This window comes from Vicugna pacos, chromosome 3 (genome assembly GCF_048564905.1).
Source record: "Vicugna pacos chromosome 3, VicPac4, whole genome shotgun sequence".
Taxonomy (NCBI): domain Eukaryota; kingdom Metazoa; phylum Chordata; class Mammalia; order Artiodactyla; family Camelidae; genus Vicugna; species Vicugna pacos.
In genome coordinates this window covers 92094162-92106617 of record NC_132989.1, presented here as the reverse complement: position 1 = coordinate 92106617, position 12456 = coordinate 92094162, and the positions used below count along the sequence as shown (strand labels likewise).

At 38.6% G+C, this 12456-nt stretch overlaps 1 protein-coding gene across 2 annotated transcripts in view; it reads right to left on the bottom strand.

The window, feature by feature from the left end:
- The window catches only part of MROH2B (maestro heat like repeat family member 2B), a 59504-nt gene extending 49301 nt beyond the window's left edge, over positions 1-10203 (bottom strand). For both annotated transcript variants that reach the window (XM_072958743.1, XM_072958744.1), the window contains exons 1-5: positions 9906-10203; positions 8734-8795; positions 7071-7181; positions 2702-2861; positions 1924-2022 (exon numbers count right to left, since the gene is read on the bottom strand). In XM_072958743.1, coding sequence (XP_072814844.1) covers positions 1924-2022; positions 2702-2861; positions 7071-7181; positions 8734-8795; positions 9906-9933 — 460 coding nt within the window. In that variant the 5' untranslated portion in view covers positions 9934-10203. The remainder of the gene's footprint in view (positions 1-1923; positions 2023-2701; positions 2862-7070; positions 7182-8733; positions 8796-9905) is intronic.
- Between the last annotated feature and the right edge of the window lie 2253 nt (positions 10204-12456).

Genomic DNA, 12456 nt, shown 5'->3' with positions numbered 1-12456 from the left:
CCATGTATATTTACATCAAATGCATTAAATAATAATATTTTTTCCTTCAGCTCCTCATGCTATCCCTTTCATTAGATAGTAAAAAAATAATTGCAGTTTGCTCTCTGAAGGATACTGCGTGTGCATACACCATAGAAAATATCCCAAGTATCTCAGCCTTGGAGCTGGTAATTTATCAGTTCATTCCCATTCCCTCCAAACTCTGATAATCTCATGTTGTATTTTATCAAATCCATTGTGCGTGTGTGTGTCTTGCACTGGCCTATAAACTAATGAGAAAGGATGGTGTCTTGTTTGTTGATGGTAGCCGAAGCAACAAACACAATCTTTGTTTATTTGCCAATTTGATTGAATGCATAGATGGCTGGCTGGCTATTAAATTTTATATCTTTTTGGGGGTGGTGGTGGGTATAGCTCAGTGGTAGAGCATATGCTTAGTATATACATAAGGTCCTGGGTTCAATCCCCAGTACCTCCATTAAAAAAATAAATTTTACACCTTTTCTTTAGTGGCAATCAGATCAAAGTTGTTTTAGGGCCAAAGGGCACTTAGGTAACTTTATAACACAAAGACAGAGAATTCTCTTACTCATTGCCATGATGATTTCTGGTTTTATTTTCTTTTATCTTCTTGGTTATTAGTATTGGAGGCAGAAATACTATTAGAGGCATCAAAGTTTATTTGCGGGAACACAATGTTAGCTGATAGTGAAAGTAAGTAGGAAAAAGTAAAAAGTATTGAAAAATGGGTTAATCTAGTGTAGTTGTTGGAGTCTTTGAGTCAAACTCATAGTTCAAATCTTGGCTTTGCCACATACTGGCTGTGTGATTGCAGGTAAGCTGTTTAACTTTTCTAAGCCTCAATTTTCTCGTCTGTAAGATGAATGGAAAATGTTATCTACCTAACGGGGTCACTATGAGGGTTAGATGAAATAATGATCTTAAAATACCTAAGGCAGTACCTAGACACACAGTAAATTCTCAATACACATATTAAAATTTCAGATACACATATTTACCTTCATTGAGGACATAACAGGAGGGAATGGGCAAAATAGAACAGAAAAGAAGTGGTTGGTAGGTAAAGAAGACACTTTCGACAGCCTGGGCTTTAAAATATCACAAAATAGTAGTGCTGGGGATGTCAAAGGTGGAAGGGATCTTAGCAATCACTTCATTTGTTGTTTTTAGAGGTGAAATTGAGGTTGAGAGAAGGGCGGAGTCCTGTGATGGCTCAGTGGCTGATCAGAGACCAGAGTCTAGGTCTCGAGAGTCATTCAAGAAGCCTTTCATTGTGCTATAAATGCTTTTTCAAGGAATTCCAAGGCTTGTTCTTCTCTGTAGACTGTTGATTACTGTAGATGCATCTCAGTTTGGGGGTAGAAGGAATTTGTGCCCAAAATTTTCTTACCAGTTTTCCTTGACTTTAGGATTGCTTGTATTTTGATTAGATGGTTTACTTATCATTTTCATGATATTGCATTATAAGAAGATGCCAAAATTTAGCCTATGACCAAGAGCTGATGAGCTCTCATATTCATTGTAGAGAAAGTGTGATCTAATTGAAGAAGGCTAATAGAAATGGACACAGTGTAGGAGAGTGGAAAGAATATAGATGGGGTGGTCATATAGACCTGAATGCCACCTTTCCATCTCATTGGCTGTCACCACCTTGAGAAAATCGCTTAACTTTCATGACTCTCAGTTTCTCATCTGTAAAATGGGTTAATAATACTTAGTTTTCAGAATTGCTGTGAGGATTGACAGCAATCACTCCCTGCAGAGGGCCTTCCATGTGGTAGGCACTCAATACCTGGTGGCTACTATTACTACAAAGGACAAGACTGGAGTAAAAGGAAAACTCAGACATTTGCTCCATTCATAGTCTGGTCTTAACAAAGAGGAAACCACAGGGATACCCACCTATACAGAAAGCTCCCTTCATCCTTTCCTCCTCGGCCAGCCTGAGCATGGTTTGCATGGTGAGCAGGGTCATCATCATGAAGGGAATGCTCTGGGACACTGCGGTGAGGGGCACAAGAGGAGAAGGACGTTACCTCCCCATGCTGGGGAGCTCTGTGACTCCCCCTCACGTCAACAACAAGCTTGTCAAGGCTGCACGAGGGAGGCAGGTGAGGTGCAGCAGGCAGTCATGCGCCTCCATCCCCTCCCCTCCCCCACCATGATGCGAGGCTGTCGCTAGAGAGTCAAGGGGTGGTTGGTTTAAAATAAGATACTCAGTATAACAGCCACCTGTACCTGTTGCTTAGTAGCAACTATTGGCTTGAATAATATTATATTAATGTTCATCCCCCCCAGCAGAACTTGCCTGTATCCCCAAGACCTAGCACAGGTGATAGGGTCTCAATAAATATCCATTAAATAAGAACCCCTTACTTCCTGCAAGAATTCAGTGGTTTGCAGAATATGGCTTGTGAAAACACGTTTCTGGAAACACAAAGCCAGATGAAAGGGAAGATGAGGGTGGGGGAGAGTCCAGCCAAACTCAGAGCAGTGTGGACCCACGACTGGCCAGCAGGCTCGTCCATGCTCATGAACAACCGCCCAAATCCCTGTCAGTATTCTCTAGTCCGGAAGCAGGTCGACCCCTCTCCCTTCTGCTTCGGCTCCCATCTGGGTTTAGACGGTTAGTCAGGGTGACTGTTTCCCAGGGAAGATGTGGACAGCAGTCCCTCCTTACCGTAGCTGGTTGCCAGTTCAGCCAGGGCCAGCACAACAAATTCATTCGGTAGCTCCAGGATCCTGAAGTTACTTTGTACTTCATACATCACAGAGTTGAAGTCATGTGCAGCAAGAGACACCAGCACCTCACCAGCTAGCATTCTGATTTCTCGGAGGAGCTGACAAAGAAATGGAAAATAACAGTAACAACCACAGGAAGAGCAGAGCGAGTCAGCAGAGGGGAAACAGTTTACATAGTGTTTATGCCTTTTCCATGGAGCGAGAACAGGCTGTTACAGACCCAGTGGGGAAGGCTCTAACGTAGGTGGGAGCAGCCAGCAAAGCAGAAGTAATTCAAAAGTCACCTCAAACCAGTTTTTAATAGAGTTCTTGTAAACTTGACGCAATACACGTTTCTTAGTACTATATCAGGTACTGTGAACGTTAAGATTGATGTTTTCTGTTTAAGTGATATGAATTACTGAAGGGAATGGAGAAAGAAAAACAGTGAGGAGTCTAGAGCTTTGGGTTTTAGCATTGTCTTGATCTAATTATCCTTGATGTTAGAGCTATTTTGAGGAACTGCTTTTGGTAACGGTGGATGAGGTAATTTGATCAACTTTCCTGCTAAAAAGAAAAAAAGTGCTGGGCAAGATATTAAAAAACATACTCATAAAAACGTCAAAGAGATCACAATATAAAGTGGAGTTACTGAATTGAGATCCGGGCAAGGTTGGAAATCCAGAGAGATAAGCTCTGCTTTTGAGGCTGCTTTGCAGCATTTGGAACAATAGTAAGAATTCATTGCCAACCAGTGATGAAAACCTGGTCATCCTACTTCTCATCTTTGGGGCTAAGACCCCAAAGGGCTACATTGAGATGAAAGGTGAAATTGGCTCTCTTTTACAAAGGGTTAATGAACCCAGGAAAAGCTTTCAAATCTCAGAGAAATGTATCTCTAACTATGAAATAGCATTACAGGTAAGTAGGGGAGATCTTTGGGGATTTTCCTAAGAGCCCTCAAATTCCTTGCAGGATATTTGGTCTTATCCAAAATGTCCATAAGACATTTGGGCCACACCAAAAAGAAGCTGCCTAGAAAAATCTTAGGCTCTGAAATTAATCAGATTTTTTGTGTGTGTGCCCTTGGCAGGTAAACAAGTAAAAATCCTTTCGGGAAGGAAATAACTATCTCAAGACTCAAATTATTTCAACAAATAATTTTTCAGATACAATGCCTAGTATACATGGATAATTAGGCATGTAAACAAATTAGAATTCACGTGAGAGTCTAGAAATCTGGGTTCTAGTTATTTGTTCTGTTGATAGGTAGCTGTTACTTTTTTTAAAAAAAGATTTTTTAGCATTTTATATATATATGTATTTTATTGAAGTATGGTCAGTTTACAATGTGTCAACTTCTGGTGTACAGCGTGTTTCAGTCATACATATACATACATGTATTTGTTTTCATATTCTTTTTCATTATAGGTTACTACAAGATATTGAATATAGTTCCCTGTGCTGTACAGAAGAAACTTGTTGTTTATCTATTTTATATATAGTAGTTAGTATCCACAAATCTCCCAATTTATCCTTTCCTACCTCCTTTCACCCTGGTAACCATATATTTGTTTTCTGTGTCTGTGAGTCTGTTTCTGTTTTGTAAATAAGTTTATTGGTGTCTTTTAAAAAAAAATTCCACCTATGAGTGATATCACATGGTATTTTTTTTCTCTGTCTTACTTCATTTAGAATGACGATCTCCAGGTCCACCCATGTTGCTGCAAATGGCATTATTTTATTTTTTTTCTATGGCTGAGTAGTATTCCATTGTATAAGTATATCACAATTTCTTTATCCAGTCAATGGAGGTTTAGATTGTTTCCAAGTCTTGGTTATTGTAAATAGTGCTGCTATGAACATCGGGGTGCACATGTCTTTTCAAACAGGATTCTGTTCGGACATATGCCTAGGAGTCAGATTGCTCATAAGGTGAGTCTATTTTTGGTTTTTTAAGGAATCTCCATATTGTTTTCCACAATGGCTGCACCAAACTACATGCCCACCAACAGTGTAGGAGGGTTCTCTTCTCTCCACACCCTCTCCAGCATTTATTGTTTGTGGACTTTTTAATGATGGCCATTCTGACTGGTGTGAGGTGATAACCTCATTGTAGTTTTGATTTGCATTTCTTTGATAATTAGTGATATTGAGCATTTTTTTCATGTGCCTATTGGTCATTTGTATGTTTTCATTGAAGAATTGCTTGCTTAGAGGTCTTCTACCCATTTTTGATTGGGTTTTGATTTGTTTGTTTTTTTGTTATTAAGTTGTATGAGCTGCTTGTATATTCTGAAGATTAAGCCCTTGTCAATTGCATCATCTGCAAATATTTTCTCCCATTCCATAGACTGTCTTTTTGTTTTGCTTACAGCTTCCTTTGCTGTGCAAAAGCTTATAAGTTTCATATGTTTATTTTTGTTTTTATTTCTATTGCCTGGTTAGACTGCCCTAGGAGAACACTGCTAAGATTTATGTCCAAGAATGTTTTGCTTATGTTTCCTTCTAGGAGGTTTACAGTGTCTTGTCTTATGTTTAAATCTTTAAGCCATTTTGAGTTTATTTTTGTGTAGGGTGTGAGGAAGTGTTCTAACTTCATTGATTTACATGTGGCTGTCCAGCTTTCCCAACACTACTTGCTGAAGAGACTGTCTTTTCCCCATTGTATATTCTTGACTTTTTTGTTGAAGATTAATCAGCCATTAAGTCTGTGGGTTTATTTCTGGGCTCGCTATTCTTTTGCATTGATCCATATGTCTGTTTTTGTGCTAATATTACACTGTTTTGATTACTGTAGCTCTGTAGTATTGTCTGAAGTCTGGGAGGGTTATGCCTCCAGCTTTGTTCTTTTTCTTAAGTATTGCTTTGGCAATTCTGGGTCTTTTGTGATTCTATATAGATTTTAGGATTATTTGTTCTAGTTCTGTGAAAAATGTTCTGGGTAATTTGATAAGGATTGCATTAAATCTATAGATTGCTTTGGGTACTATGGCCATTTTACCAGTATTAATTCTTCCAATCCAAGAGCATGGGATATCTTTTTATTTCTTTAAATCATCTTTAATTTCCTTAATCAATGTTTTGTAGTTCTCTGCTGAGTCTTTTACCTCCTTTGTCAGGTTTATTCCTAAGTATTTTATTTTTTTGATGTAATTTTAAAAGAGATTTTTCTTTTTACTTTCATTTGCTGATATTTCATTGTTAGTGTAAAAAAATGCAACATAGAGATCAAACTGTGGTTACCAAGGTGGGAAGGAGGGTGAGAGGGATAGATTAAGAGGTTGGGATTAGCAGATACAAACTGTAATGGAAAATAATCTGAAAAAAAAAAAACAAACCCAAAAACGTACATATATGTATAATTAACTTGCCTTGCTGTATACATGAAACTAACATTGTAAATCAACTACACTTCAATAAAAAAATTTTTAAAAATTAAAAAAATGCAGCTGATTTCTGTATGTTAATCTTGAATCCTGCTACCTTGCCAAATTATTTTATCAGCTCTAGTAGTTTTTGTGTGGAGCCTTTGAGGTTTTCTATATATATTATTATGTCATCTGCATATAGTGAAAATTTTACCTTTTCTCTTCCAATTTGGATTCCTTTTATTTCTTTTTCTTGCCTGACTGCTATGTCTAGGACTTCCAATACTGTTGAATAGAAGTGGTAAGAGTGGGCATCCTTGTCTTGCTCCAGATTTTAGTGGGAAAGCTTTCAATTTTTCACTGTTGAGTATTATTTTGGCTGTGGATATGTCATAAGTAGCTTTATTATGTTGAAATATGCTCCTTCTATACCCACTTTGGTAAGAGTTTTTATCATAAATGGGTGTTGAATTTTATCAAATGCTTTTTCTGCATCTATTGAGATGATCATGTAATTTTTGTTCTTTCTTTTGTTGATGTGGTGTTTTTTGATTTCTGTATGTTGAACCATTCTTGTGTCCCTGGGATGAATCCAACTTGATCACAGTATGTGATCCTTTTTATGTGTTGTTGTATTTTGTTTGGACAGCTGTGTTACTTTGAAAACAACCTCTCTAAGCATCAACTTCCTCCTCTAAAGGTGGATTGAATATTACCTCTAAAGTCTTTTTTAGCTCTACCTCAGTTTCCTCATCTGTGAAGGGGTATATAATAAGTGCTGTAACAGTATCCAAATTACCATGAAGAATAAGTAAAAGTGATCTGTAGTCCTGGAAGTGATGTAGAAAAAGATTATGGTTCATAAAAGTTTATGGAGCCATCCATATGGGTGCAGTGGGTCACTTAAAGACCTGTTCCTGGCCCTGACGCTGATTCATCATCAAAGATCAAACTTACGTTATCGTCTCGCATGTCCTTAGAAGCATAATAAATCAGCCTTTGGACAATTGCATCATCCAAGATGTCAGTATTCTGAATGATGGAAGTGAGATGACTATAAATGTCTTCCTGCAAACATACAAGATTATATACAGAAATTTGAGTTACAAAACTAAAGGAATCAGATAAAGTCTAAATGAAGAACACCATTAAACTAATCAATGTATCTCTGCTACACAGTGGATTTTATATATCCTAACTGGGGCTTCCTGAACATAACATGCATCTTTAGGAGTCAAGGCTTATATGTAGAGCAAAGTTCCTTCTAAATACTATTTTAACTTGACTACATTTCTATGGCAAAATCTAACTAAAGGCAGGGGTGGACTACCTGACTTAGCAAAGTCTCTTGAAACTCATTGCTGTAGGGGACTCAGGGCAATGGAAATGCCCATCAACCTAACTGTTGCTCTGACTACCGGGAAACCACTGTGGCTTTAAGGAACACAGTGCAATCCCCCAAAGGCTGATAAGTTATGAAACTTGTTCCTAAAGGGGATTTATTCATTGCTGCACTCATGCCTTTGTGGAGAAGAAGTTGTGGATCCTTTTCCATAGAGCTGCAGCCTCCAGGAACCGTGTAGCTTGAGCAGATGCTGTGTATGATGGCTCTTCTAAATCTCTTAGGTGGCTACATGGCCTTTGGAAGATGAGAGACTGATGTTCTGAAATTTCCAAGAGCCTCATGCATGTTACCTGGAGGTACTATGCCTATGACTGGGTGTGAAATAACTCACTTTGCCTAAGGGAGTCTAGTATGCACTGGGGTTGAGAACCACTGGATTAAGAGACAAAGGCTTAGGTGCTGTCCATTACAGGGAGGCTACATTGAATCATGATTAGGAGCATTATCTTGGAGTCAGACAGACTTGTATTTGGATACATTCCTGCCGTCCTTAGGCAAGTCATGTAACTTTTCTGGGCCTCATTTTTCTTAGTGGTCATGTAGAAATGGCGACTGCTATCTCATAAAGTTGGGAGGAGTGAATATAATATGATGCACTACTGTTTCGAAAGCATCTAGCTCTCTGCTCCCTGGATAAGTGTTCAGTGAAGAGTGGCTATTGCTATTCTATAGAAGGTTATGAAGCCAGAAAAGCCTTCAAATCTCAGAGAAGTAAATCTTTAATTGTGAAATAGCATCTCAGATAAGTAGGGGAGATCTTTGGGGATTTTCATAGGAACTCTCAAATTCTTTGCAGAACATTTGGTCCTGTTCAAAACATCCACAAGACATTTGGTCCACACCAAAAAGTCCATGATACATTTTGGGTGGGACCGAAGGTCTGCTAACCCTCAAATTACACCGGAGGAGGCTCTGATCTAATCAGGTTGTACGTGACACCCCCCCCCCTTCCACATCTATCTGTATATGGTTAGGGAAAGGGGCACTCTTTTGTTAGATTTTAGAGTTGTATACTCTGAATCCTCAAATGCCAAATACCATTGCTTAAAAATGACAATGACTTCAATTATAACCGCCTTTTTTGAAAAATTGAATGCCACTTAAGAAGCCAGAGAAAAAAGAGGAAGTCGAGGCAAAGAGGGATGTAGGTGAAATGTTGCAGTAACTGGACTAGAAAAAGTGAATGGGGAAGAGATTGTTCTCTATTTTCCTTACCTTGCTAATATCATCTTCCTTATTCAGCATGCCAAGAGTGAGGTTAATATCTCCAAAAATCTCTAAAATGTACAGAAAAAGAAGCATTAAGTATACGCTGAAATGCCTTCCTATTAATTGCTATGCAACAGACACAGAAAGCTTATTTCTTATTTTCTCTCTCTCCTTGTCTCTTTCTCCTTCTTTCCCCTCTCCCCCTTTCCCACTCTTCCTTTCTAGACTATCAGTGCTTTGATAGCAGAAACTGTGTCTTATTCTTATTTTGTGTACCTGAGATAATTGAAAATAGCAGATGCTAAGTTTTTTTTTTTTCAAAACCTGAGTTAAATGTGGAGGAGGAGAGAAAAGAAGCTAGATTCTTATTTATCTCTCCAGTCATGTAGGCATCACCCTATATCCACTTTAACAAAGCTCAGCTCTCAGATTCCATGAGCTGACTCCCTTACACATGACTTGAGTGGGAGAGGGCAACAGTGTAACATAGTTAATTTCCACTCCTTCCTCAATGCTCCACCTTATTTCTCCACATCCTCTTTCTCTCTGTCTTCCCTCCTGGCTCTCTGCCAGTTTTCTCTTCTGGTTCCATGCTCATGGAAACTTGCTCTTTTCTGATAATGACCCAACTATTTTTGACTTGCACTTTTCAGGAATTATTTGAATAAAACTCTTTGAAAAACTGAGAAGACATATTTGAGTCAAAGATATTGAGCAATTTCATGCTATGTGGAAAGTTGGCAGGAGGGATACTTCTGGATGAGGTGAGTTTCCACAAGGCTCCAAATCAAACAACATAACTGTTGGATATAGCTTTTTTTTTTTGGGCAAAGCAGAATATTTCCAAAGGACTCTCAGTATTTAAGATTAAACAAGAAACTATCTTTCTTTGTGTTGTAGCCACTTTCTCCTCAAGTGGACCAAACATTTTTAAAGAAGGTAAAGCACAATCATCTCTCAAGCTCCTAGTCTGTCATTGGTCCTTTACAACCCATGTGATTTTATTATTTTGGAATAAAGGGAGAGTAGAGACAAACGATCTTACTTTAGGATAGCTTTTCATAAAACCTTTAAGGTGTGCAGACCCTCCCTTAATGATGCATGCCGTGCCTCACCTCACATACACATATGGTCACAGACACAAAACGCCTGACTCCTCAGGATCTGATGATGCTTACCTGCAGATTCATCCACGTCCTCCGCCATGGCTTGGCTGTTTCAAGGTCTCTAAGAGACAGCACCTAAGTATCAGGAATAGTAAGGCTAACAAATCGAAGAAGCAGGTCAGCAAGTTTCTCATATAAGGTTCACATAAGGGTCTCTAAATCAAAGTCCCTCCTCCACTTGACTGGCACAGTGATCTGGAAGTTTCCAGTATTGGGCAGCTGCAGAGGAAGATGATGCTGTGTTCTACCACTCTGACATTTTCTTGCTTCTGAGCTCCTGCTGACCAACAAAATGGCTTCATCTCACCGAGTGTTGTCCCTTTGTTGGAGACCAGAGTATCTGAGAAGGAAGAAATTAGAGACTGAAACTCCAACCATTTTCATAGATCAGAGGAGTTCTCCCTAAACCTGGGTCCATTGATCTCAAATTTGGGAATGGTTTCCAGTGGTCACTTGACTGGCCTGGTGTTGGTAAAGCCTTTATGGTGATCTTGTTGATTGTTCTACTTGGTGAAAGTCAGTCACACAAACTGGGCATGCTCAGTGGACCGGAATGACCGCAGGGGCAGTTGAATGGAATGTCCAACTGACAGCAGCAAAGGAAAATCTTCTCAGCCGTCCTCCCCAACCACCCCTTCAGCCTCACCACCTTCACTGACTTGATCTGGGTGCTGCCCTCACTCTGGACTCAGGCTTTTTTTCTCTGACTCCATTCTTTCTTGCTTTCAAATCATTCTTTATTCAAACCTCTTGACTATAATGCTTTCAACTTTACTAGTACCTAAATCTGGTCTCAATGCCCCGCTAATCCTAAATCTCTATACACCACAATTTCCAGTTGTACGTCCAGACTATGTTAATGTGGCAGATGTCAGAGAGTGGGAAGAGGGTACCAACAGCCTATAGGTCTGGGTGTGAAAGGGGCTGATGAGAAGGGCTCATGACAATGCTCTGCTGCTGCTGCTTCTTCAGTTATCTTCCCTTCATTACTGAATAGTTCAGATTCAAAAGTGCTTCCAGCTAAATCTTTGGATTCATCATTCTTTTCATTGACAGGTATTTTGCACTGAATCTATTCACAGTGGTCCTCAGTAGGTTGGTGCTTAAAAACACTTTCAGCTTCCCAAGTCAGCATCACTACTTCTTAGAGTGTGGTCCACAAGTGTCTTGTAACAGGAACCTCCTGGTGTCCTTATTTAAAATGACCATTCCCAGCGATACCACAGACCTGGTGAACTACAGAGGGGGCTCGAATCTGTATTTTTAATGAGTACCCCTGGTGATTTTTATGTTCACTGAAGTCTGAGAAGCACTGGCTAAGGTCCTTGTGCAATCCCCCATTAGTGGATAATTGAAAATTTGGCAGCTACTTGAAAGATACTCGTTGTGTGTGGGCAGGAACAGCAGCTGCTCATCTCCAGAACCATGATTCACTCACCTGTTGGAGAAAAGGCAGAGAGCTGGTGGGTCAGAGAGGTACTGAGGTGATGAGAGGCAACCCAAAACTCTTAATGTCTTATAGGGAAACAAAAACATTGAAAATGCTTTGCTCTTAGAATCTTAAAGAACAGTGAGCAATAGAATCAATAATAAGAAAGCCAGCCATTTAGGTTATTGTAATAATCAGTTTCTTATTCTTTTTGTGAATAGTGGCAAATGAATTTTTTGAATGTCTGTACATAAAGATTTTCCTGATTTCATAGAAGTTAGGAGATGATTGATTTATATTGACTTTGCAATTTATTCATCACGGCAATCAAAATGCATCCTTTTACTAAAGATTCTCTCAGATAAAGCAATTTACCCATGGATCTCTCTTTTCATAAAGTGATACTGTAGATAGATTTTTAAAAAGTCAAACCTCAAAACAGCAAATTTTCTGTCATTTTATTCTGTTTTTCTGGGCTTGCTTTTGTATTTTCCCATTATTTCTTACTCTTCTCTTTATGGTAGGCTAACGTAATATGGGTTTGATTTCTCTGAAGGCCTAGAAACATGTTAAACCCTAATTCTCAAAGCTAATAGGATGGCATGTGCTAACTAATGAAGTATTGTTTCTAGATGTTTGATTGCAGGGGAGTTGATTTTCAACTTGCTAAAGGATTGGGGTGTCTCTCTGGGTGTACCCACCCCCTTTCAGTGTAACTTGTCAAATGATACTGTCCAACCCCAGGAGTACTATGTTCCCAAATGAGATGTTATTGGACAAGAATATCAATAAGGCAGTAAAGGCAACATATAAAGCTATGAGAGAATAGATACACAAAAATTATAAAAATTTAAATTTTGTGAAAATAAAATTTAAAATTTTTTGTGGTTTTCATGGTTTGATTATAGAGTACAATTCATTTAAATCTTGATGTGAATCCTTTTATTCTTTAAATGAAGTGTTGGATTTTATAAAATATATTAAAAATGAAATTAGGTTCTGATTTTTTTGGTTGTTAGTTTCATGATATAAGCCTAATCCTTTGCTGTTTACAACCTAAAGTATGCAATTTTTAAATCTGTTTCTATTTATTGATTCTTTTTATTCTTTTTATTGATTTTTTTTTCCTGCTTC